This window comes from Palaemon carinicauda, chromosome 3 (genome assembly GCF_036898095.1).
Source record: "Palaemon carinicauda isolate YSFRI2023 chromosome 3, ASM3689809v2, whole genome shotgun sequence".
In the NCBI taxonomy this organism is placed as follows: Eukaryota; Metazoa; Arthropoda; class Malacostraca; order Decapoda; family Palaemonidae; genus Palaemon; species Palaemon carinicauda.
In genome coordinates, this window is record NC_090727.1 from 111,356,063 (window position 1) to 111,381,062 (window position 25,000).

Below are 25,000 nucleotides of genomic sequence, written 5' to 3' on the forward strand. Positions count from 1 at the left end.
AATGGCAGAATTCCGAGAAATGAAGAAAAGAACATCATATCAGAACAGGAAGGAAGCATGGGAGAATCCATATTATTACCAATATTAAATAATGGGAATGAAACACAAACCATAAAAGTGATGAATGCACAGGGTTTAGTCACGAGTAACTCTAAAAGGAAAATAGAGTTCCTAGAAGAACTAACCCAAATTGAAAAAATAGATATATTAAATATAAGTGAAACATGGTATTCCCAAGAGACTGGCAGTGATGACCGGATAAAGGGTTTCCAAACTTATAGATCAGACAGAAAAAATAGGAATCAAGGGGGAACCGCAATATATGGAAGAGACATAAATCAAGGAAAAGTCTGTGAAAAATACAGCAACACAGAATGTGAATTGATTGCGGTAGAATTTGAATTTGAAAAACTAGTGAATATTGTAGTTTACAGACCCCCAAATACTAAGGAGTTTGACATAATAATAGAAAAAATAGATGATATATGTAGAAACCATAAAGACTGGAATATACTCCTATCCGGAGATTTTAACTTTCCTTTCGTGGATTGGAAAGAACGGATAGAAGAAAGTGGTTGTATGTATACATATAAAAAAGAGAGTAATAGTAGCGCAGAAGATAAGAGGCAATTTGAAAAGCTTCAAGATATGCTATTAGAACATAATATGCAACAAATAAACCACATTCCAACAAGAAAGGAAAATGTCCTAGATCTAGTATTTGTGAATGAGGTGAATTATGTTAAAGAAATAATAGTGTATAACACGGGAATTTCAGACCACAATGTCATAGAATTGATAGTTCATTCCAAAGCAAGTGATCACAGAATTAATAAAAGCACAAAACTTTGGGAAGGATACGGAAAATATAATTTTTACAGTAAGAATATAAAATGGTCAGAAATAAATGAAGAACTGAATAAAAAATGGAAAAAGGTATTTATAAGTGATAATATACAGGTAAATACGGACATACTGTACAAAATACTGGAGAAAATTGTTGAAAAATATGTACCGAAAAAAAAACAATAAACAAAAGACGTGCATACCAAGAGACAGAAGGATCTTATTTCAGAAAATTAGAAAGTGGAAGAAAAATCTTGCAAAAGAAAAAAATGTGTGGAAAATGAGGGAAATAAAATGTAAGATAGAAAATGCAGAACAAAAGATTATACAGTCGAAAGAAAATGAAAAAAGGGACTTAAAAGAAAGGACACTTCAAAATTTAAAAAGAAACCCCAAAGTACTTTACTCCTATGCAAAAAAGATGAATAAAGGGAGAATAGAAATAGGCCCTCTAAGAATTGAAAGACGGCTAACGAATGAAAAAAAAAGGAAATATGCAACATATTAGCAGAAAAATATAAGAGTGAGTTCACGCCAAGAATTGCGAATGAGAATAATGAAACAGAAATGAGAGAAGAAAATGTTGAATATCTAACGGATATAGATATTAATGAAGCAGATATTGTCACGGCTATAAACGAAATTAAAAATGGATCGGCAGCCGGACCAGATGGAGTTCCAGCGATTTTGTTAAAAAAAACTGCAAACACTATCGCGAAGCCGCTTGCAATACTGCTAAGACAGAGTGTAGATATGAGCGAGATATATGTTAAACATAAATTAGCTTATATAACCCCTATCTTCAAAAGGGGATCAAGACTAGAGGCAAGCAATTATAGACCTGTTAGTCTAACATCACATATTATGAAAGTGTATGAGAGGGTAATAAAAAAGAAAATAATGAACCATTTCGTCAAAAATAATTTGTTTAATATGGGTCAACACGGTTTCGTACCTAGAAAAAGTACACAGACCCAACTGATAGCACACTATGAAAACATATACAAAAATATGATAAATGAAAAAGACTGAATAAAGAATGGAAAAAGGTATTTATAAGTGATAATATACAGGTAAATACGGACATACTGTACAAAATACTGGAGAAAATTGTTGAAAAGTATGTACCGAAAAAAAAACAATAAACAAAAGACGTGCATACCAAGAGACAGAAGGATCTTATTTTAGAAAATTAGAAAGTGGAAGAAAAATCTTGCAAAAGAAAAAAATGTGTGGAAAATGAGGGAAATAAAATGTAAGATAGAAAATGCAGAATAAAAGATTATACAGTCGAAAGAAAATGAAAAAAGGGACTTAAAAGAAAGGACACTTCAAAATTTAAAAAGAAACCCCAAAGTACTTTACTCCTATGCAAAAAAGATGAATAAAAGGAGAATAGAAATAGGCCCTCTAAGAATTGAAGGACGGCTAACGAATGAAAAAAAAGGAAATATGCAACATATTAGCAGAAAAATATAAGAGTGAGTTCACGCCAAGAATTGCGAATGAGAATAATGAAACAGAAATGAGAGAAGAAAATGTTGAATATCTAACGTTTATAGATATTAATGAAGCAGATATTGTCACGGCTATAAACGAAATTAAAAATGGATCGGCAGCCGGACCAGATGGAGTTCCAGCGATTTTGTTAAAAAAAACTGCAAACACTATCGCGAAGCCGCTTGCAATACTGCTAAGACAGAGTGTAGATATGAGCGAGATATATGTTAAACATAAATTAGCTTATATAACCCCTATCTTCAAAAGGGGATCAAGACTAGAGGCAAGCAATTATAGACCTGTTAGTCTAACATCACATATTATGAAAGTGTATGAGAGGGTAATAGAAAAGAAAATAATGAACCATTTCGTTAAAAATAATTTGTTTAATATGGGTCAACACGGTTTTGTACCTAGAAAAAGTACACAGACCCAACTGATAGCACACTATGAAAACATATACAAAAATATGATAAATGAAAAAGACACAGATGTGATCTATCTAGATTTTGCAAAAGCCTTTGACAAGGTAGACCATAGCATATTGGAGAAAAAAATGAGAAAGCATAATATTGTGGGAAAGAGAGGAAAATGGGTAAAAGAATTCCTGCAAAACAGAAAACAGATAGTGGTTGCAAATGACGAGAAATCAGATGAAGCCCAGGTAATATCTGGTGTGCCACAAGGTACGGTATTAGCTGCACTGCTATTTATTATTATGATCTCAGACATAGACTGTGATGTTGAAAACTCCGTAGTGAGAAGTTTCGCCGATGACACAAGAATAAGTAGAGAAATTACTTGTGATGAAGATAGAAACTCACTACAAAGAGATCTAAACAAAATATATGAATGGGCGGAGATAAATAGGATGGTATTTAACTCCGATAAATTCGAATCAATAAATTATGGAAACAGAGAAGGAATGGTGTATGCATACAAGGGACCTAATAATGAGACAATCACAAACAAGGAAGCAATTAAAGACCTTGGTGTAATTTTAAATAGGAATATGTTATGCAACGACCAAATAGCAACACTGTTGGCTAAATGTAAAGAAAAAATGGGAATGTTATTCAGACACTTTAAAACAAGAAAAGCTGAACACATGATTATGCTTTACAAAACTTATGTGCGTAGTACACTCGAGTACTGCAATGTGATATGGTACCCACACTACCAAAAGGATATTGAGCAAATAGAGAGTGTACAAAGGTCTTATATTGCTAGAATAGAAGAAGTTAAGGACCTTGACTACTGGGAAAGACTGCAATTTTTAAAACTATACAGTCTAGAAAGGAGAAGAGAATGCTACATGATAATACAAGCATGGAAGCAAGTAGAAGGAATTGCTGAAAACATCATGGAGCTTAAAATATCAGAAAGAGCAAGCCGAGGTAGATTAATAGTGCCAAAAAATATTCCAGGTAAACTGAGAAAGGCACACAGGACATTAATCCACTACGCACCAGCATCGATAATGCAGCGACTATTTAATGTGCTGCCAGCTCATCTAAGAAACATATCAGGTGTGAGCGTAGATGTGTTTAAGAATAAGCTCGATAAATACCTAAGATGCATCCCAGACCATCCAAGACTGGAAGATGCAAAATACACCGGAAGATGCATTAGCAACTCTCTGGTGGATATACGAGGTGCCTCACACTGAGGGACCTGGGGGAACCCAAACAAAAAATAAGGCAATAAGGTAAGGTAAGTCTCTCTCTCTCTCTCTCTCTCTCTCTCTCTCTCTCTCTCTCTCTCTCTCTTCATTGCCTTGAAATAATTTACGAAAGGAATAAACCTTTTCTTAAAAAAATACTGTTCAATATTTTTATACAAATGATCTTCTGAAAGAATCAAGCTGAATGAATGACTTCATTATATATAATTGCCTCAGTTATTTAGAAAAAAATCCATGTTTCCTTCACATAAAACTCTTAATTTTATGTAAGTGGAAACATCAGATAAAAGTACATACATCTTTTCTAAATAAGTTGTTTTGTTCATAATAACTAATACATCAGCTTTCGTGATTTCTACACATAATGGACGCCACGCGTAACTTTTGCCTCGTTTTCCCCTTCCTATCTTATCTCTTAAAGGACTTTCAAAACTCCCTGGTGAAAGCCCATTCTACTAGACTCCGACGAAAATTTCTGCATCGTTGTTTAGAGGAACATGTGATCCCCAAAACGTTACTCCCAGCTCGACTAAGAAAGGATATCGACCACCCATTTAGTGATTTTAGTGTTCTATCTGGAAACTACAAGAAGGTCAGAACAACAATTATTCAAGCAGTTACGCAAGACTAAATTTGATTTTATGCGTGATGTTCCTCTTGACTGGAGAACACCCGTATTGAACGTGATCTACTCCCGACTTGGAGAGAAATTACAAGTTTTAAGTGTTCATTTAGAAAATAAATTGAATAGACTAATACAGGCTAGTGATTGGAACAAGAATTTTCAAAAAATTGTGTTATAAATTTGTCTGATAAAGCTGTATCAAGTGAAGTAAAAAAGGCCTTGGGGTATGGTTTATCATTCGCAGTAAATAAAAAACCTAATAGTGTGGATATTGCCTCTTCCTTTGTAAAATTGGAAAAAACTAAGAAAATTCCCCAGTGTAACATCGACATTACTAAAGGGCTTATTTATTCGGTGATGGGATATGCAAACACTTGCAATTTCCCTAAACGGTTTTTGACAGCCTTAAAATTGTTGAAAAATGACTGTGAATTACATATTACAAAAGCAGACAAAGCTATTGTATTAGTTATTATGAACAAAACAACTTATTTAGAAAAGATGTATGTACTTTTATCTGATGTTTCCACTTACAGAAAATTAAGAGTTAATCCCTTAGAGTCTTAGACGATGTCATCAAAGATTTTGATAAAAACTTAAAATCTATCTTAAAACAAAAAAATCCTTAATTAATGCCTTTATCTCTACTGGTCCGTCTTTGCCTTATTTATATGGTTTAATTAAAACCCATAAAACAGAATATCCAATCAGACCAATTATCAGTGCTACAGGTTCTATTAACTATAAATTATCCAAATATTTAGTCAAATTACTTTCCCCGATCTTAGGATCTATTTCAACCTCTCATATAAAAAATTCTGTTGATCTTTGCGAAAAATTACAAAAAGTTAACCTTACGTCTAGACATAGATTAGTAAGTTTTGATGTAACTTCATTGTTTACCAAAGTGCCGGTTGATGACTTATTGGATTTCCTGTCGGGTATTTTAGATGCTTATGATTTACCTTTATCAACCCATACTATTATTGAGCTCATTTGTTTGTGCATTAAAAAGTGTAAATTTAGTTTTAATGGAGATTTCTATGAACAAGTTTTTGGTATGGCTATGGGTAATCCTTTGTCCCCACTTTTATCCAACATATATATGGAAATTTTTGAATCTAGATTAATTCCTTCAGTGTGGTCTTCCCAAATTGTGTGGTATCGATATGTTGATGATGTTCTAGGTATTTTAGAAGAAAATTATAATCTTGAGGGCTTTGTTTCAATCATTAATTCATTAGTACCATCAATAAAATTCACTATAGAAAATGAAGAAAATAACTGTATCCCATTTTTAGACGTTTTAATAGTTAGAGAAACAGATAAATTTAAGTTTTCCATATATAGAAAGCCTACAAATAATTTTTCATATATACATTTTTACTCCGGTCACTCTAAAGATATAAAGCATTCAGTTTTTTCCTCCATGTACCTTAGGGCATTGAGAATTTGTAGCCCAGATTACATTGAGGAGGAGTTCACTAAAATAGAAAAAATTGCAACAGATCTTTGTTATCCTAAATATTTCTTAGAAAAATGTATGAATAAGGCTAAGAAAACATTTTATAATGTCTAATTAGAGAGAAAGGAAACAATTAATAATATGCTTCGTTTGCCATTTCATGTTTGTTTTTTAGATGTTATACCCCTTTTGAAAAAACTCGACATTGCTGTAGTGTTTGAATATAATTGTACATTAAAAAACATGTTAATTAAGAATAGTTCTGGAAATGATAATGATGTAATATATAGCATTCCTTGTTCAGGGTGTAACCTATTTTATGTTGGCCAAACATAAAAAAGTATACCAATCAGATTAAAACAGCATCAGGTGGCCGTCTCCAGGGGTTCTCTTAATAATGCCTTGGCCTCCCACTGGTTAGGGTCAAGTCACAGAATTGGATGGTCAAAGTCGGAAAAAGTAATCGATGCAAATGACTATTTCCAAAGGAATATTGTTGAATCATTTTTAATCTCCTGTACTCAAGGTAGAAATTTGAATCTAAACCTAGGTCTGTTTTCCGTTAATCCAGTATTATCCTTTTATATAAAATCTGACTTCTCCGGAATTATTAAGAAACTGACAGCTGTTGGATCCCCTTCTCCAGTATAAATACGATGTCTTTGTATATGTATTCTCATTGCTGAGTTTGATAATGTCCTGAGTGGATGAAAGTACTAACTCCAATCAAGTCTTTTTCATTTTTCCTTTCGTGGCTATAATACATTTTATATTCATCACGTGTCAGCTTGCGTGATTTCTACACACACATATATATATATATATATATATATATATATATATATATATATATATATATACATATATATATATATATATATATATATACATATATATATATATATATAAATATATACATTGTATATATATATATATATATATATATATATATATAATGTATATATATACATATATATATATATTTATATATATATATATATATATATATATATATATATATATATATATATACATATATATATATATATATATATATATATATATATATAGATGTGTGTGTGTGTATAATATATCTATATCTATTTATCCATCTATCTATATATCTATCTAAATATCTATCTATCTATCTATCTATATATATATATATATATATATATATATATATATATATATATATATATATATATATATATATATATATATGTGTGTGTGTGTGTGTATATAATATATCTATATCTATTTATCCATCTATCTATATATCTATCTAAATATCTATACATATATATATATATATATATATATATATATATCGATATATATATATATATATATATATATATATATATATATAAATATATATATATATATATATATATATATATATATATATATATATATATATATATTATATATATATATGTGTGTGTGTGTGTGTGTGTGTGTGTGTGTGTATGAGTTAGAGAGAGAGAGAGAGAGAGAGAGAGAGAGAGAGAGAGAGAGAGAGAGAGAGAGAGAGACCAGTTATAAAAAAATTAACTGACAGCAGGCTATTGTCAAGAATCTTCAAGATTTCTTCCATCAATTTTGTTAATTTCGGATTATCCGCTCCCCCCCCCCCCCAAAAAAAAAAAAAAATGCCTTAAAATATTCCATCGCTTAACTAACCCCCTGAATTCTCGATGAAGAGTCCAGAGAAATAGAAGCATCAGAAATACGTGTTCAAGCCGAATGGAGAAACGTAAAAACCAGTTTGCATGTTGTCCTGAAATTATCCAGAACGCAGTTTTTCCAGGAGGTCCTGACCTTGACTTTTAGACGCTACTCAGGTATTGTCTATTTGGAATCTTCAAGATTATTTCTTCATTGCTCACCGTTTCGGAATCTTCAAGAAAATGTCTTCATTCCTCAACGTTTCGGAATCTTCAAGATTTCTTCATTCTTCCACGTTTCGGAATCTTCAAGAAGATTTCTTCATTACCTCATGGAGTCCGGAGTGAATTCTATTAGGGCCTTTCCTCTTTCTGAGGAATCTTCTTCTCCGTCTTTAACTAAAAAGTATTCTGAGAAAACTCATAATTTTTCTTTTCTCTTCTCTCTTTCAAGATTTGTTATCATTCCTACTTTCGGAAATGTTCCGATTCATCACCTTCTCTTGAATCATCTTCATCGGACTCTTGCTTTTATTACTCCGAGGTCCAGATTTCGTCCTCAAAGATTTTCCACTTTCTGGTTGATCTTCGCCTCCGTCAGCCCGATTGATTAAAGAGAGAAAAGCATGAGCAATTTACGGGGCTAACACCGTCATAACTAAATCGAACCGGTCGCTGCATATTCTCTTTGCCTAAAGATCCCCTGAAGACCCAGATCTTCTTCAAGGGAGATAGAAAAGCTCAGAGTCTTCAGATTATTTTCGTTCGTTCCTACGTTCATTCGAGAGAGAGAGAGAGAGAGAGAGAGAGAGAGAGAGAGAGAGAGAGAGAGAGAGATATTTGCCTTCAGATTCCTTGAAGAATCTCCCGATTGGTTCTTTTCAGTTATTTCTTTCTCATTTATTACCGACAAAATACGACTTATCTTTTCAAGAATCATTCGATTCATCTCTCTTTATATTCTTGAAAACTTCGGCTTCAGTCATCTGCTTTTACTCTTTTAAATTTTTAGTTTTCATTAAAGAGAGAGAGAGAGAGAGAGAGAGAGAGAGAGAGAGAGAGAGAGAGAGAGAGAGAGAGAGAGAGAGATAATTTATCAGAAAGCCGTGGAAGAGTGAATTGGTCTTTTTTTCTTTGTTTTCAAGATTTCAAACGATTACGCTGTCTCTTACGAAACTGTGAAGACACTTTGAGAGAGAGAGAGAGAGAGAGAGAGAGAGAGAGAGAGAGAGAGAGAGAGAGAATTTTCACCTTCATATCTCCTTTAGACTTAAAGAGTTCCTTCTGATTATTTTCGATCTTCTTAGTTATCACTTATAGATTTCTTGCAGTTCATATTGATGTGAGAGAGAGAGAGAGAGAGAGAGAGAGAGAGAGAGAGAGAGAGAGAGAGAGAGAGAGAGAGAGAGAGAGAAAGGATTTTTTATGTTGTATCATCGATTTCTTGCAGTTTTTATTGAAAGAGAGAGAGAGAGAGAGAGAGAGAGAGAGAGAGAGAGGAGAGAGAGAGAGAGAGAGAGAGAGAGAGAGAGCGTACGCGAAGACGCTTTCGGAGCCGAACGCGAAGCTATGTTGGAGATCTTTTGGAACCCGAAGCACATTTTGGATCAGCAAATCCTTTGAAGCTCTCGCTGACATATTCTAAAACTATAGGCAAATCACCACAAAACATGTTTAGAGACAGTCTATTTGACACAAGTGTATTAACAGTTATTGCATGGGAGTTATTCAACTCTCTGATTATTATACAAAGCTCTATTGCGTTAGAAAACGCGAATGCGATGGGACACCGCGGAAGGAGGCAGATTTTCGAATTGTAAAAATCCCAGCACCCATAAGGGAAATGAAGCCGGAGGTACCTACAATGGAGACGGCGTTTACATTCGGAAGTCCGATGTCAATTCTGAAAGGAGGTGTAGGCGTGGCGGTAATAGGCCTTCTGATGTTTGGATACGAGAAGTATAAAGACTATAGGAACCGCATAGGGGAACAAATGATTGTAGAAAAAGTGCAGTCAGAGGACATATTGAAACGTGAACTCGATTAAGTGCTAAAGGAGAAAGAACAGATAATTTCTTCTCTAAGCGATGCCCCTGAGGAGAGAGATAATGGAGAGGGATGGAGAGAATCAAGACAATGGTCGGAAGAGGGAAAGCAAGGTGGGAAAAATGAAAAAAAAGAAGGAATGGGAAAGAGTAATTATAATAAACGAAATGGAGAGAAATGGAGGAAATTATGACGAAGGTTGGAATAGGGAAAGCAAGGCAGGAATAATGAGAAAAATAAAGGAATAAGAGAGAAGAATAATAATGAACAGGAAATGGAGATAATTGGTGGGAATTAACACAAAGATGGGAATAGGGAAAGCAAGGTAAAAATAATGAGAAAAAGAAGGAAAAAGAGAGAGAATAATGATAATAAACTTGAAATGGAGAGGAATGGAGGAAATTAACACAAAGGTGGGAATGGGGGAAGCAAGGTGGGAATAATGAGAAAAAGAAGGAACGAGAGAGAGAGAATAATGATAATAAACAGGAAATGGAGTATATGGATTTATTTAAGACAGAGGGGAATAGGGGAAGCAAGGTAGGAATAATGAGAAAAAGAAGAAACGAGAGAGAATAATGATGATAAACAGGCGATAGAGTATATGGATTTATTTAAGACAAAGAGGGGAATAGGGGAAGCAAGGTAGGAATAATGAGAAAAAGAAGAAACGAGAGAGAATAATGATGATAACCAGGAAATAGAGTATATGGATTTATTTAAGAAAAAGAGCGGAATAGGGGAAGCAAGGTAGGAATAATGAGAAAAAGAAGGAAAGAGAGAGAGAGAGACAGAGAGAGAGAGAGAGAGAGAGAGAGAGAGAGAGAGAGAGAGAGAGAGAGAGAGAGAGAGAGAGAGAGAGAGAGAATAATGAGATTAAACTGGAAACGGAGGATATGGACTTATTTGAGACAAAGGGGGGGGGGATAGGGAAAGCCAGGCTGGAATAACGAGAAAAAGAAGGAAAGAGAGAGAGAGAGAATAATGATAATAAAAAGGAAATGAATGATTGGACATATTTAAGACAAACTGGGGAATAGAGAAAGCAAGGTGAAAATAATGAGAAAAAGAAGGAAAGTGAGAGAGAATAATGATAATAACCAGGAAATGGAGGATATGGATATATTGAAGACAAAGAGGTGAATAAGGAAAGCAAGGTAGGAATAATGAAAAAAAAAAGAAGGAAAGAGAGAGAGAGAGAAAAAAAAATGATAATAAACCGGAAATGGGGGATATGGATATTTTTAAGACAAAGAGGGGAATAAGGAAAGCGATGTAGGAATAATAATAATAATAATAATAATAATAATAATAATAATAATAATAATAATAATAATAATAATAATAATAATAGGAAGCGATGAGATGTTGTGGGATAAAGTAATCTGTGCTGTGTTCTTTAAGTTAATCGAAGGAATGCTTTCTCTCTTGTATATTCACAAGTCAAGACTTATGATAATCCTTCACTTTTGTTCTAAACACTTAAATTTGCTTGAATTAATATAATTTCTTTTTTTATAAATATGGAAATTAATACTTTATCGATATTTTATCAAAGATGTTGATACAGTCGTCTGATCACTTTTCAATTCCGAAATATATTAATATATTTTCTCTTTTTTTTATAAATCAATTACCATAATCAAGAATTTGGTCAGATTGTATACTGATCTTTAAGCAGGTAGTAAACGGTTTACCGCTGTCATATTGCCAAGGTGATAATTAAGAGTAATTTATTTTTGGGTTTTTCGCTTTCTTGCTTTTTCAAGATTTTCTGAAACCGTTTATTTTACTGAAATTTAGGGGGTATGGTTAGTCCTTGGTTCAAGGGAGCCCGGTTCATAAAAGCTCTCTATAAATGGCTTCCAATTGAAATGTGTTGAAGAGAATAACTTTTTGTTCCTCCTGATAACAGTACGTCACAAAATAACCTTTAGAGAGAAAACAGCATTATTATAAGCCTTGAGCAACAACAAATAGATATAATTGTAAAATTATTAATATTCCTTTTCCAGTTTCCGTTATATCTTTTTCCTCCAAAGTTAACGTTCATTCTAAGTAACAAATTGTCATTTTGTTCTCGTTAATTAAGCCAATTATCAATCATTTTTACCTTTAATGGGAACTGATTGAAATAACTGAATTTAGTTCCGACTCGGAATTGTTTATGATGAAAACATAATAATGTTTACAGATGCATATTTCTTTCCAACTGAGATTACTTGTCTTATGACATCCGGGTCTTGGTACATTCAGGTCTCGCTCGGAGATGAGAAATGAGGAGGTTTACTTTGATCGAATAATAAAAATCTTGGGGTATTTTATGAACGAAGTTTTATATTGGTTTTGAGGCTAAAAGTCACATATTTACGAAGCAACGAATTTCTTGGTGTTAAATATTATATCTAAACTTATTTTCCATACGTTTTGGCGATATCATATTAGTCATGTATGGTTCGTTATAGCTTGTGAAAGAACGTAGGTGCATTGTACATATGAAAAGAAATCTTCAGAAACATTGTTTTTATTAGTTACCACTACACACATACATAAGCTAAGTATAAAATATCGATACAGTATCGATTTTTATATTCATTCTCATAAGATTAAGAAAATAGATAAATTTAGGCTATGTAAGTGTTCAAAACAGATCTGATGAATTAGCCTAACTCGTGGATTTAAACAGAGCAACATACTATATCTCATTGCAAAACAGGAGCCACTCAGTTTAGCCCCAAAAGAGGGATCCAATCGGAGCGAAGATCAAATCCTTCGAGTCTCTGACTTTTGAAAGCAACTGATGGAAGACTTCGTTCAAAGCCTTGATATGGCACATCTCTCGCGAATGACTCTTGTTCTGAAATCATTTTGAAGCTCCCATAATACTATAATTTTTGTTGAATAATGGAAACATTCTCTGGATCAAAATCAAAAGTGATAATTGTTTACAAATATCAACATTAGAAATAAAATTAACGCAATACTTTATTTAAATTTACATAATACTTTCTAATATCTTATCTGTAAGATATGAATTAAAAAATACCCAGAAATTTCCTTCTAATCATTCCCCCGGTGGACTCTTCTTAGTGCTCATTCCCGGCGATCATATTGTCGATAAACACATGTATGAGATTTTCCCTGACACATTATATCCCAAGTTTTTTTGGCTGAAAATTTCAAGATTTTTTGAGAAGATATTAATGTTTAGGATTAAAAGACATCATATATGGTGGTTAGAACATTTTGTTTCTTTCAGTAACCTCGCGGTAAGCCATCCTCAAAAGAGGACACTGGAATAATATAATGACATTTGGTAATAATAAGCTGTCCTCAATTGAGGACAATGAGATAATGTAATACTACCTTCAAATCATAATTCTTTTCCAAATTAGTTTGATGAAATATAATTATATTCTCTATCTGATTCTTATTCACCATTATAATGTTTTTAAATTTACACAGTTAACTTCTTGAATTACTCGGCATAATATTTAGAAAGACAATTGAACAGAAAAAGAAACATGTTACCGTTTTTGTTTACTGCTTGTGATAAGGAGTAAAACACTCTAAACAAAGTGTTATGTTGCATTTTTTGCAATAGGTCCTAGGCTTCCTGGAGCAAGACTTCTTCTGGCATCGTCTCTGATTTTCCCTCTTGGCTATGACGTGGTCTTTTCCATCGTACCGAACATCATCAAGTCTTGTAGATGGGATAATGTCTCTGCTCTTTCTACCTATTCTTATATCTGCTTTACCTAACTTCAGATATGGTACGCATACTGCTCTTCTGAAGCTTACCAAGTCAAGTTGCTCTTTTCCTGTTTGCAGAAATTTATGGATGATCCATGCATTTACCACAATCATATCTAGTACACGAGTGAAGAGAGACCAGTACCATTTCTTTCCTCGTAAAGATGTTGCAAATTTACAATCCAGCTGATCATGGTGATCGACACTTCCCATGTAGGTATTATAGTTGTTCATAACATTTGGTAGAGGAACATCACCTTTTATTTTTACATGACTCAACCATCGATTTACCTTTTTCAAAGGCTCAATAGTATCGTAGTTTGTCCCAACGCATACATACTTATTGTCTGACCATCTCACTAAAAGGATTTCTTCATTTGTATCAAACATATAGTCATAGGATCCCCTTTTCTCTTTCTTCATAATTTTTGCTGGTCTCAGAGGGCACTTGCTTAGTCTGTTTTCCCTAATTGTACCAGTGGCTTGATAACCAAGATTCCTAAGATGAACTCACAAATCATATCCAGTAAAAAAACTTGTCAAAGAAAATAGAATGAGCATGTGAGACTTATACTGCTTCTACCATCAAAACAACCTTTGTTCCAAGTAACAGATCATCGTTGCCATCATCCACGGAACTCTTCCCACAATACAAATCAAAACTGTAAGAGTAACCTGAAACGCCACATAGTCCCCAGAGTTTGTATCCAAACCTGATAGGTTTTCCTCTCATAAACTGCTTTAGAGGATTGTGACCATAATACTTCACAATCATTTCATCAACAGATATGCATTCTTCAAATACTCCAAATTGTTGAAAGGAGTCCTTGACTAGTGACAATAATGACCTGATTTTGAACCCTCTGTCGTGTGTATTGTCCTTGGCTTCATCGTTCTTGCAAAAATGGATAATGCTTTTCAACAGCTGAAAACGGTTTCTTGACATTACTTTCTGAATAATAGGGACTCCAAGATCTTCTTCACTTGACCAATAATCGCGTTCTGAGGGGACTTTGTGATATCCCGAGAATAACAATATACCAATGAAGGTCTTCAGTTCATCAATACATAATGCAAACTCACATTTATTTCTATAAGAACTTGCATAACATACTGTCTCTTTCAAAATGTGGTCATATATGACATAAGACATCAGTTTCTCAATTAGTTCCAGAGGAGATAGATTATGAAGGTTCTCCTTTATTTCTCGCAAGTTTTCCTTATACTGTTCTGAACGCTCCTTGACTTTGCTGTATTCAGGATTTTTATATTTCCAGATGGATATACTGTTACAAAGTTTTCGTTTTTTCCTAGATATAGCAGATGCCCCTCTGTCTTTAGTAGGGTTTTCAATTGGTTGTAGGTTTACTTGAACTTCTAAGGAACCAGGAACATCCTGAACAGAAACTTACTCTATTATGTCTTCACTGATATCTCTTCATCGGTGAATTCATATACGTCAGGCGGTATAATAATGATATCAGCATTTTTTATTTCATCATCTTCATCATACTGAAACAGGATATTGATTGCTTCCTCAACTGTAAGTGCAGTGTTTCTTCGCCATCTGTAATGAGGAAACCATGATATAAGGTATAAGATCTATGATTCCATTTCAGTAAATGTATATATATATATATATATATATATATATATATATATATATATATATATATATATATATGTGTGTATGTATGTATATATATATATATATATATATGTATGTATATATATATATATATATATATATATATATATATATATATATATATATATATATAAACTTTCTGATTATGAGAATAAAGAACCAATTGTTTTATGACTAAATATGACAAAAGAGGTAGAGTGGATGTTCGGTGCATGACTTAAAATGGGAAATTATACAAAAAAAAAGTAGTTCACAAAAAAATGATATATTGAGTTTACAACATAGATCGGTAGTTAAGTAGGTATTTAGATTAAATAAACACACTAGAAATGAGAAATAAAGCAGATACAACAAAAAAAAAGTAAAAAAAAATATGAAACTTATGAGAAAAACAAAACAAGAATAATTGATTATACCATAATAGAGTAATGACTTTTGTGAATATTCCAATGCAGCTTCTTGATGTGTTGTCTATGATGATCTGTGCTGAAATGATCGTTTGCTCGGATAACTTGGCTAAGTAAGCAGACGTCTACTCCTTTCCGCGTTGAAGCTTGAACAACTGCAAAAATCTTAACTGGACTTGTGACGTCACATGTTTTTATGACATTATCCCAGTGTCCTCATTCGAGGACAGGATATTTCAAACATTTCTGGATCGCTGTATGACAATGGGAATGATTTTCAATATGATTAATATGATATATAAAGCCTTTAATAATTAATATCGATACATGTTTAATCAATAATGTTCTACTTTGTATTCGCTTTTTACGTTTGAATGGTGGTATGTCTGAAGCTTGATTTTTCACCGAAAGTAGACTCAAAGAAAATATCTAAATAAACATCACTGGATCGTAATTTCTATATGAAACGGTTGATAATTCATTAAATTTTTGCTTTTAATTGTCTTTTTGATCCTTTATGAAATATGTTCTTTATAAAATTATAATTTATCAGGTGTCCTCAAATAAGGACAATGGGATATAATGGTCTAATCATGGGTGATGATGATGATAACGAATGATAAACCATGAATAAAAATTTGCAGATATAATTCGGCATAGACAGACCATAAACAGACTGAAGTGGACTAATATGTATGAGGCTTTTGTCCTGCATTCGACTAATCTTGTACGATGATGATGATAATGAATGATAAACCATGAATAAAAATATGCAGATATAATCTGGCATAGAAAGACCATAAACAGACTGGAGTGGACAAATATGTCTGAGACCTTTGTCCTGCATTCGACCAGTCATGGGTGATGATGATGATAACGCATGATAAATCATAAATAAGAATTTCCAGATATAATCTGGCATAGAAAGATCATGAACAGACGGTAGTGGACAAACATGTCTGAGGCCTTTGTCCTGCATTCGACTAATCATGGGTGATGATGATGATAACAAATGATACACCATGAAAAAAAAATTGGCAGATATATTCTGGCATTTAAAGACCATTAACAGACGAGAGTGGACGAGCGTGTCAGAGGCCTTTGTCCTGCATTCGACTACTCATGGATGATGATGATGATAACAAATGATAAACTATGAATAAAAATTTGCTGATATAAACAGGCATAGAAAGACCATAAACAGAAAGGAGTTGAAGAACATATCTGAGGCCTATGTCCTGCATTCGACTAATCTTGGGTGACGATGAAGAAAACTAATGATAAACATTCAATAAAAATTTGCAGATATAAACTGGCAAAAAAGACCATAAACTGACAAGAGATGATGGTTATAATAGACCAGAAATAAAACATTGTGGGGAATGGAGCGACAAGGGTTGAGACAAGGTGGGGAAGGGTGTTAGAAGGAGGGAGGAAAGGAGGGGGAAGGGAGTGAGAAGGAGGAGGAAAGGAGGGGGAAGGGAGTGACAAGGATGGAGGAGAGGAGGGAAGGGAGTGGGAAGGAATGAGGAAAGAAAGGGATTGGGGTAAGAAGGAGGAAGGAAACAAGGGAGAAGGGAATGCAAAGGGCGGAGGAAAGGAGGGGAAAGTGAGGGAGAAGGGTGGACGTAAGGAGGGGATGAGAGTGAGACTGACAGAGGAAAGAAGGGGGAATTGGGTTAAAAGTAGGGAGGAAAAGAGTAAGAAGGGAGTGAAAAGGAGGAAGGAAAGGAGGGGGGAGGGATTGAGAAGGGTGAAGAAAAGAGGGGGAAGGGAACTAGAAGGATGGGAGGAGAGGAGGAGGAAGGGATTCAGAAAGATGGAGAAAAGGAGGGGGAAGGGAGTAAGAAGGGTGAGGATAGGAGGGGAAGGGAGTGAAAAGAGTGAGGAAAGTAGGGGAAAGGAAGTGAGAAGGGGGAGACCGGAGTGGGGAAGGAGTGCAAGGAGGGAGGGAAATTAGGGGAAAGGAGTGAGAAGGGGAGAGGAAAGAAGGGGAAGAGAGTGAGAAGGTGGAGGAAAGGAGGGGAAAGGGAGTGAGAAGGGGGAGACTGGAGGGGGGAAGGAGTGCAAGGAGGGAGAGAAATTGGGGGAAAGGAGTGAGAAGGGGAGAGGAAAGAAGGAGAAGAGAGTGAGAAGGCGGATGAAAGGAGGGAGAAGGAATGAGCAGGGGAATAAAGGGGGGTAGGGAGTGAGAAGGGAGGAGGATATGAGCAGGAAAGGAGTGAAAAGGAGGGAGGAAAGGAGGGGGGAAAAGGAGTGAGAAGGAGGGAGGAAAGGAGAGGGGTGGGAGTGAGAAGAGGGGAGGGAGGGAGTGGGAATGGAGTGAGAAGGAGGGAGGAAAGGAGGGAAAGGAAGTGAGAAGGGGGAGGAAAGGACAGGGGGGGAGTGAGAAGGAGGGAGGAAAGGAGGGGAAGTGAATGAGAAGGAGGGAGGAAAAGAGAGGGGAAGGAGTGAGAAGAGGTGAGGAAAGGAGGGGGAATGGAGTGAAAAAGAGGGAGGAAAGGGGGAAGGGAGTGAAAAGGGCGGAATAAAGGAGGGGGAAGGGAGTGAGAAGGAGGGTGGAAAGGAGGAGGAGGGGAGTGAGAAAGAGGGAGGAAACGAGTGGGAAGGGAGTGAAAAGGGTTGAGGAAAGGATGGGGAAGGTAGTGAGAGGGGAGAAGGAAAAGGTGAAGGGGGTGATACAGAGGGAGGAAAGGAGGGGGAAGGTAGTGTGAAGGATGGAGGAAAGGAGGAGGAAGGGACTGATAAAGGGTGAGGAAAGGAGGGGAAGGGACTGAGTAGTGTGGAGGAAAGGAGGGGGAAAGGGAGTGAGAAGTATAGAGGGAAGGAGGGTGGAAGGGAGTGAGAAGGGTGGAGGTAAGAAGGGGAAGGGAATGAGAAGTGGGAGGAATGGAGGAGAAGGGTTTGAGGAAGGAGGAGGAAACGAGGGGGAAGGGAGTGAGAAGGAGGGAGGAAAGGATGGGGAAGGGAGTGAGAAGATGGAGGAAAGGAGGGGGAAGGGAATGGGAGGTGGGAGAAAAGGAGGAGGAAGGGAGTGAGAAGGAGGGAGGAAAAGAGGGGAAGGGAGTGAGAAGGGGAGTATAAGTGAAGGAAGGGAGAGAGAAGGAGGGAGGATAGAATAGGGATGGGATCGTGAAGGGGGGAGGAAAGGAGGAGGAAGGGAGTGAGAAGGGTGAGTAAAGGAGGGTAAGGGAGTGGGAAGGCGGGAGGAAAGGAGGAGGAAGGGAATGGGAAGGGGGGAGGAAATGAAGAGGAAGGGATTGAGAGGGAGGAGGAAAAGAGAGGGGAAGGGAGTGAGAAGGAGGGAGGATGGGAGGGGGATGGGAGTGTGAAGGGGGAGGAATGGAGGGGAAGGGTCCCTCTGGGTGTTATCAGAGGATACCCATGATTCCTCCGGAATCGCCGGAGGTAATTCCACCATTCATTTGATTTAGCCTTGTAATAGAAAAAGACAGATGTTGCTCGTCGAAACCCTTGAAGACAGTGTGATCCATTGAAGCCGACATCGGAGACTCCAGAGACTTCTGGGTCTTTGTAAATCACACAGTCTCCAGGAAATGTTGGAAGGGATGATAGAATTCTGAGGGAGTGTTATTTCCGAGCAGGTGGCTTTATGCCAGTACAATACCAGATACAGCCGATAGAGCCGATATTGACATTTTGGTGATAAGAATTATCGTTTAATTATATGAATCCATAAAGTCTACTTGCCTTAATTCGGAAAGTGTTGCATTTCCATAATCAAGAGTAGTCAGCTTCAGCTTATATCGATATCTATCGTACATTAACATGAATCATCTAACATCGAGTAGGCCTTCAGACATTGATAATTTCATAAAGCGGCAGCGAAGACTCCCTCCTTCAATCTTAATGAAGTAAATCTCCGAATCCAACATGTTCTTTCCTGATACTTAGATCATAAAGATTTAAGCGATCTTGAAGACGTGTAATTTTTTTGAAGCCTTTGAAGACAGCGTGTGACTTTGTAGAGAACTAAAAGTCTCCAGAGCCTTTATAGAAATTTCATGTGATCATGATGTCTTCAAGGGACTGTGGAAGACAAGAGATGGGTCATCTTTCTTTTTTTTTAATATACAGCTGAATCAAAATGATTAATGAAATCCCCTCCGGCGTTTCCGGAGGAATCAAGGGTTTTCGGTTCTTCCAAGAACACCACCTTTGGAGCCTCCCGGAAGAGCCGAAAGACTAATTTTCCACCAAGAAGGGCTATCGCTGGGGTTCCCTCTGGAGGATAAGAAGCTGCATTATCGAAGGTTTTTTTCTTTTTTTTGGTGTGGGAGAATCTATCAAAAAGTATTTAGCCGATCTGCTGATACACGCTAACACATATTTCTGACGTCTAATTGATATTAAGAATAATTCATTATTATCGAATAAGTTTTACTTCATACTGATATACTTCTGCAGTATTCTCACAAACGCACACACACATATCTCTCTCTCTCTCTCTCTCTCTCTCTCTCTCTCTCTCTCTCTCTCTCTCTCTCTCTCACACACACACACACGCGCGCGCGTGCACACACACATACACACACACACACGCGCGCGCGTGCACACACACACACACACACACACATATATATATATATATATATATATATATATATATATATATATATATATATATATATATATATATATAAAATATTTGTGTACATGTATCTGTATGTCTATAATCAGCTAATGCATGAAATAACTATGATTTCATTTATTAACGGGGTGTTTCACTTAAGGTTTATAAAAGACATTTTGTTTACAAATTCACTAGATACCTAATGAAATAACTAGGGATTATATGAAATGACGAACACTAATCACTTAAACCATGCCTTCTTTTTTATCAAATTTTTGCCCATAATATGAAGTAAAATTTCTCTCGTTTATTGATGCAAGGACGATATTCGTAACATTTTGAGCTGCTCAAGATTCACTTTTTGGAGTAGGGACACATTTCCTTTTGGTACTTTTATGTGCACTGGCTGCCAATGAAACCTTATCCATGCCCAAGTGATTGTTGTTGTGTGGCCACACTTCGCAGAACACCGTTCCGGTTCCCAATTTCTAATAATTTTTTATCTTTTTTTTTGTTTCTAAAACCCAAGCCTCAATTTTGCTTCTGTCTGCATCTAGCACCTGTATGCAGACAGTGTTTCCAACAGTAGGATCAGCAAAGTTAGTATCAGACTATTCTTCATATTTTATTATTGTTCTTTCAAGGCAAACGACGGATTTTTCTCTGGCTCTTTTGGTTAAGGACAGTTTTTTACAAATATCACACTCAAGATTTCTGGTTAAACCTCATTATGTTGAACTCTATCTCAATTTCAGATTTAGCACATTCATAAAAATTATTTAATTTAGACAATCCATGGCCGACTCCGTATACTTTACTTTGTTTCATTGTATTCTCTAAATCTTCTTCAGTAGTCAACGAGCTTAATAGACTTTTCTGTAACCCACAATTCATAGTTCTAACTTTTGCCCCCCCCCCCCCCCCCTAACATAGCTACCTAACGAGTTCTCTTCATTTCATCAGGAAAGACACTATCTCTCATGAACTGAATGAAACGCAGACTTTCTGTCCATTGGCACTTTTATTGTCACTCATCCAAGTGAATAGCCTTTTTTTTAAACATCTTGGTTAGGTGCTGTACGCCTGCTTGGCTTTGACTGTTGGGATTTACTGTGAACAATATGCCATTCAGGCCAAACCAGTTTCATGCTTTCAATAACAAAATTTCCAAACTGGGGCCCATTATCAAACTGAAACACACATAGTGCCCTAAAGTAGTAAAATCATCAATTAAATTATAAATAACTTCCTAAGCTCAATTAGATGTTAAAGGGCGTAAGGCAACGAACTTTATTAAATGGTCTTTCTAGACAAAAATAAATTTGCATTTGCTAATAGGTTGGGACTGTAGCTCGATCAGGTCTAAATGTTTTTTTCAACACTGTGAAAACTAATAAACAGGTGGTTTTGTTACACTTTTGTGAAGTTTCTTTATATCATGTAACACACTATCACGGCCTTCATGCCTAGAACTACAATGCTTGCTGAATAGAATATCACATAATTCATCCTCAGTCGCATAATATCTAATATCATGCTCATTGCTGCAAGTAGGAAATATTGACACGTCAATTCTCGGTACTTTAAGCACATCGTAGGGGTTTGATAACCAAAAATCAGAGGGAACCTTTTTTCCCAAAGATTTTACCCTTTTTGCTTAACTAACAAGAGCTTAATATGTATTTTAAGATATTAAAGCACTGTTGGCAGCAACCGGTAACTACTTCAGTTTCATTTTTAAAATGGACATAAATTGAAAAAGAGTAAAACCAGAATAATAACTGCACTGAATACCTGTACCAGAAAAGATAAACAGCAGGATTGAAACTGACTAAGATTTCTGGATAACAGAAAGGCTGGACTCGATAGAGTTTTGACCTCCGCTGGTTGCCAGAGATCGGGGATATAAGAATATTATTATTAGTAAAAATTTATATACTCTCCCAGATCAATGTCTGGGATTTCATGAAATGACTAGTTAAACTGTATAATTTTATTGTATTATACAATTAAACTGGCCCTTTTCGATATGTCTTGCATTATCTGATTATATATATATATATATATATATATATATATATATATATATATATATATATATATATATATATATATATATATATATATATATTCATATAAAGAATATTAACATAAAGAAATGATATCAATAGGCATAAATATTTCCCTGTAATCTGAAAAGACCCTTCCAGACACGGGGCCTACGAGGGTTGGACTCCTCCCACAATCACCTGAAAATATATGGCAGGTAGTTTGTTTTGCGAGTGTAGTTTTGTTCAGTAGATATCTGTATATATGTTCGTAAGCTTACTTCACCTTATAAATTGTAAAGAGACCTTTTTCAATAAATCGGTCTTCTGAAGTATCATGAAACTAGTCTGGACTTAACAATGTATTTTAAAATTAATTTTCCCTCTGGTCATCATATATATATATATATATATATATATATATATATATATATATATATATATATATAGATAGATAGATAGATAGATAGATAGATATATATATAGATAGATAGATATCGATATTTATACATATATATATTTATATGTATATATATATAAATATATAAATAAATAAATATATATATATATATATATATATATATATATATATATATATATATATATATATAAATAAATGACTGCTTAATATTTAGGCATGAAAACTGTCATTGGTAGATACAATATTTTTAAAAGGATATAATGAAACACAAAATATCTATTCCCAGTGTGAGCAGCGATGGGAGACAAGATTCGACTGTGGCCCTGTTTGGGCCAGGGTTAAAAAGGTATTCTTTTAACCCTGGTTTGGGCAATCCTGTCATCTCTTCGTTTTCATCAGCATTTTGGAAGTGAACCAAGCCTCGCCGAGAGCGCCTGTCGTGATAAGGGAACTGTCCTGCTTTGACCAAGATGTCATCGTCTTAATTAGTGGAGTCAGCATATTTTGAGAAACCGAGCTTGAGGGAAATCTTTGTTTAGGATATATGTCATCATGGAAGGAAACGTGCTGCCCTTTTTGTTACGACTTAACATGTGGTCCCGATTGCATCAGAAATTTCTTCTAGAAGCTTCCATGGCGATATCGAAGTGGGCGTTTTTAAGGAAGCCAATGGAGATGCACAATTGTTAAAAAGAACTCCTTCTATGGAGATGACCACTGCCCACTGTAATTAACTCCGCCCATACATGGGTATATAAACTCCAAGAAGAGATCGTCCAAGAGAGATAGGACAGGATATAAGACAACAGAGGAACTTTGTCCGAAGGAGATGAGAATTAGGTCTTAACGAGATAAGAAGCAGAGAAGACCAGAAGTCAGATAGAGCCAGAATCTAACCTTTCCTTTCAAACAGCAAAAGCCTATCTCCAAAAGGTCTTGGTATGGCCGAGAAGAAGAGACAAATTGAAGCAGCCAGCCCTACCTGCTTGTGACAAGAAGTGTCCATCACTGCCTGGTGCCTGCCTTCGTTCAACAGTATCATCGAATTCTTGGAAGAAGAACTCTGATGTCCCATCTTGATGCCACCCTTTTGTGACGTCTTCGAATCCAGCCATCGTGCTAGTTTCATCTGAACTTCAGCCGCCCTTTTGCAACGTTCTCAAGCCTGAAGTCTCCGTACCAGTATCGTCTCAGCAGCTGCAGAAAAGTATTCCTAAGTATTTCTACCTTATTGACTGTTTCCCCTTTCTGTTGGTGTTTTGGTTGATTTGGTTTGTCAGTTAAAGTAACCGAAGAAGTAACATTAGTTTTCTTTATAAGTTTGGGAATAAACGTGTTGTGTTTTTACGTGTTTCTTTTCATATTCATTTCCAATATTTCAGTCGGTGTTGTTGGAAACTTTTGTTTTGCTTATTAAAAGAATCTATAACGATTTTAAGGTAGTAACAAACACACACCTACACCTGAGTCTAAACAGGGTATGACTAGTCCTTCTTCCACCTACCAGAGGGGTAGGGAGAGCTAACCGTGACTAGAAAGGAACGTATTTGTACACTATATATATATATATATATATATATATATATATATATATATATATATATATATATATATATATTATATATATATATATATATATATATATATATATACATACATATATATATAACTATATATATATATATATATATATATATATATATATATATATATATATATATGTATATATATATTTATATATATACATATATATATATATATATATATATATATATATATATATATATATATATATATATATATATATATATATATATATAGATAAATGTATGTATATATATATATATATATATATATATATATATATATATATATATATATATATCCAAACACTTTCTCTCTATTATATAGAGATTATATTTTCTTTTAAATCCTTCGTCCGAAGAACCAAAAGATAAATTTCATCATCAACTTGGCTTTACTTTGCAATGTTTGCCCTTTAAGTTTTCAACGGAATATCCTAAAGCGCTTTAATACCGAAGTTATTTGAGATTTCCAAGAGATTAGTTTATTTTGCTTTTGTATTTTCATTTCGTTAATTAAAGCTAAGGCTAAATATTTGCTGATCATCGTTAAAAGTTCCTTTTCTTATTCAATAGTCTCTCATTTGGTCAATCGGATATTGCCTACTTCCACAAGTTAAATAACACTAAACAATAAATAATGTAAAAGGTAATAAGCTGGCCTAGGCACCAGCCATCGGTTGAGATTCTACCGCTAGAAAGCTATTGCG

At 35.0% G+C, this 25,000-nt stretch overlaps 2 protein-coding genes across 2 annotated transcripts; both read right to left on the bottom strand.

The window, feature by feature from the left end:
- Positions 1–13,376: 13,376 nt before the first annotated feature.
- LOC137633437 (piggyBac transposable element-derived protein 3-like) lies at positions 13,377–14,012 on the bottom strand. The gene has a single exon (XM_068365737.1). The coding sequence runs from the start codon at positions 14,010–14,012 to the stop codon at positions 13,377–13,379; it is 636 nt and encodes a 211-aa protein (XP_068221838.1).
- Positions 14,013–14,157: 145 nt separating this feature from the next.
- LOC137633446 (piggyBac transposable element-derived protein 2-like) lies at positions 14,158–19,150 on the bottom strand. The gene is made up of 2 exons (XM_068365741.1): positions 19,027–19,150; positions 14,158–14,966 (listed from the first exon to the last, which is right to left on the bottom strand). The coding sequence occupies exons 1-2, from the start codon at positions 19,148–19,150 to the stop codon at positions 14,158–14,160; spliced, it is 933 nt and encodes a 310-aa protein (XP_068221842.1).
- Between the last annotated feature and the right edge of the window lie 5,850 nt (positions 19,151–25,000).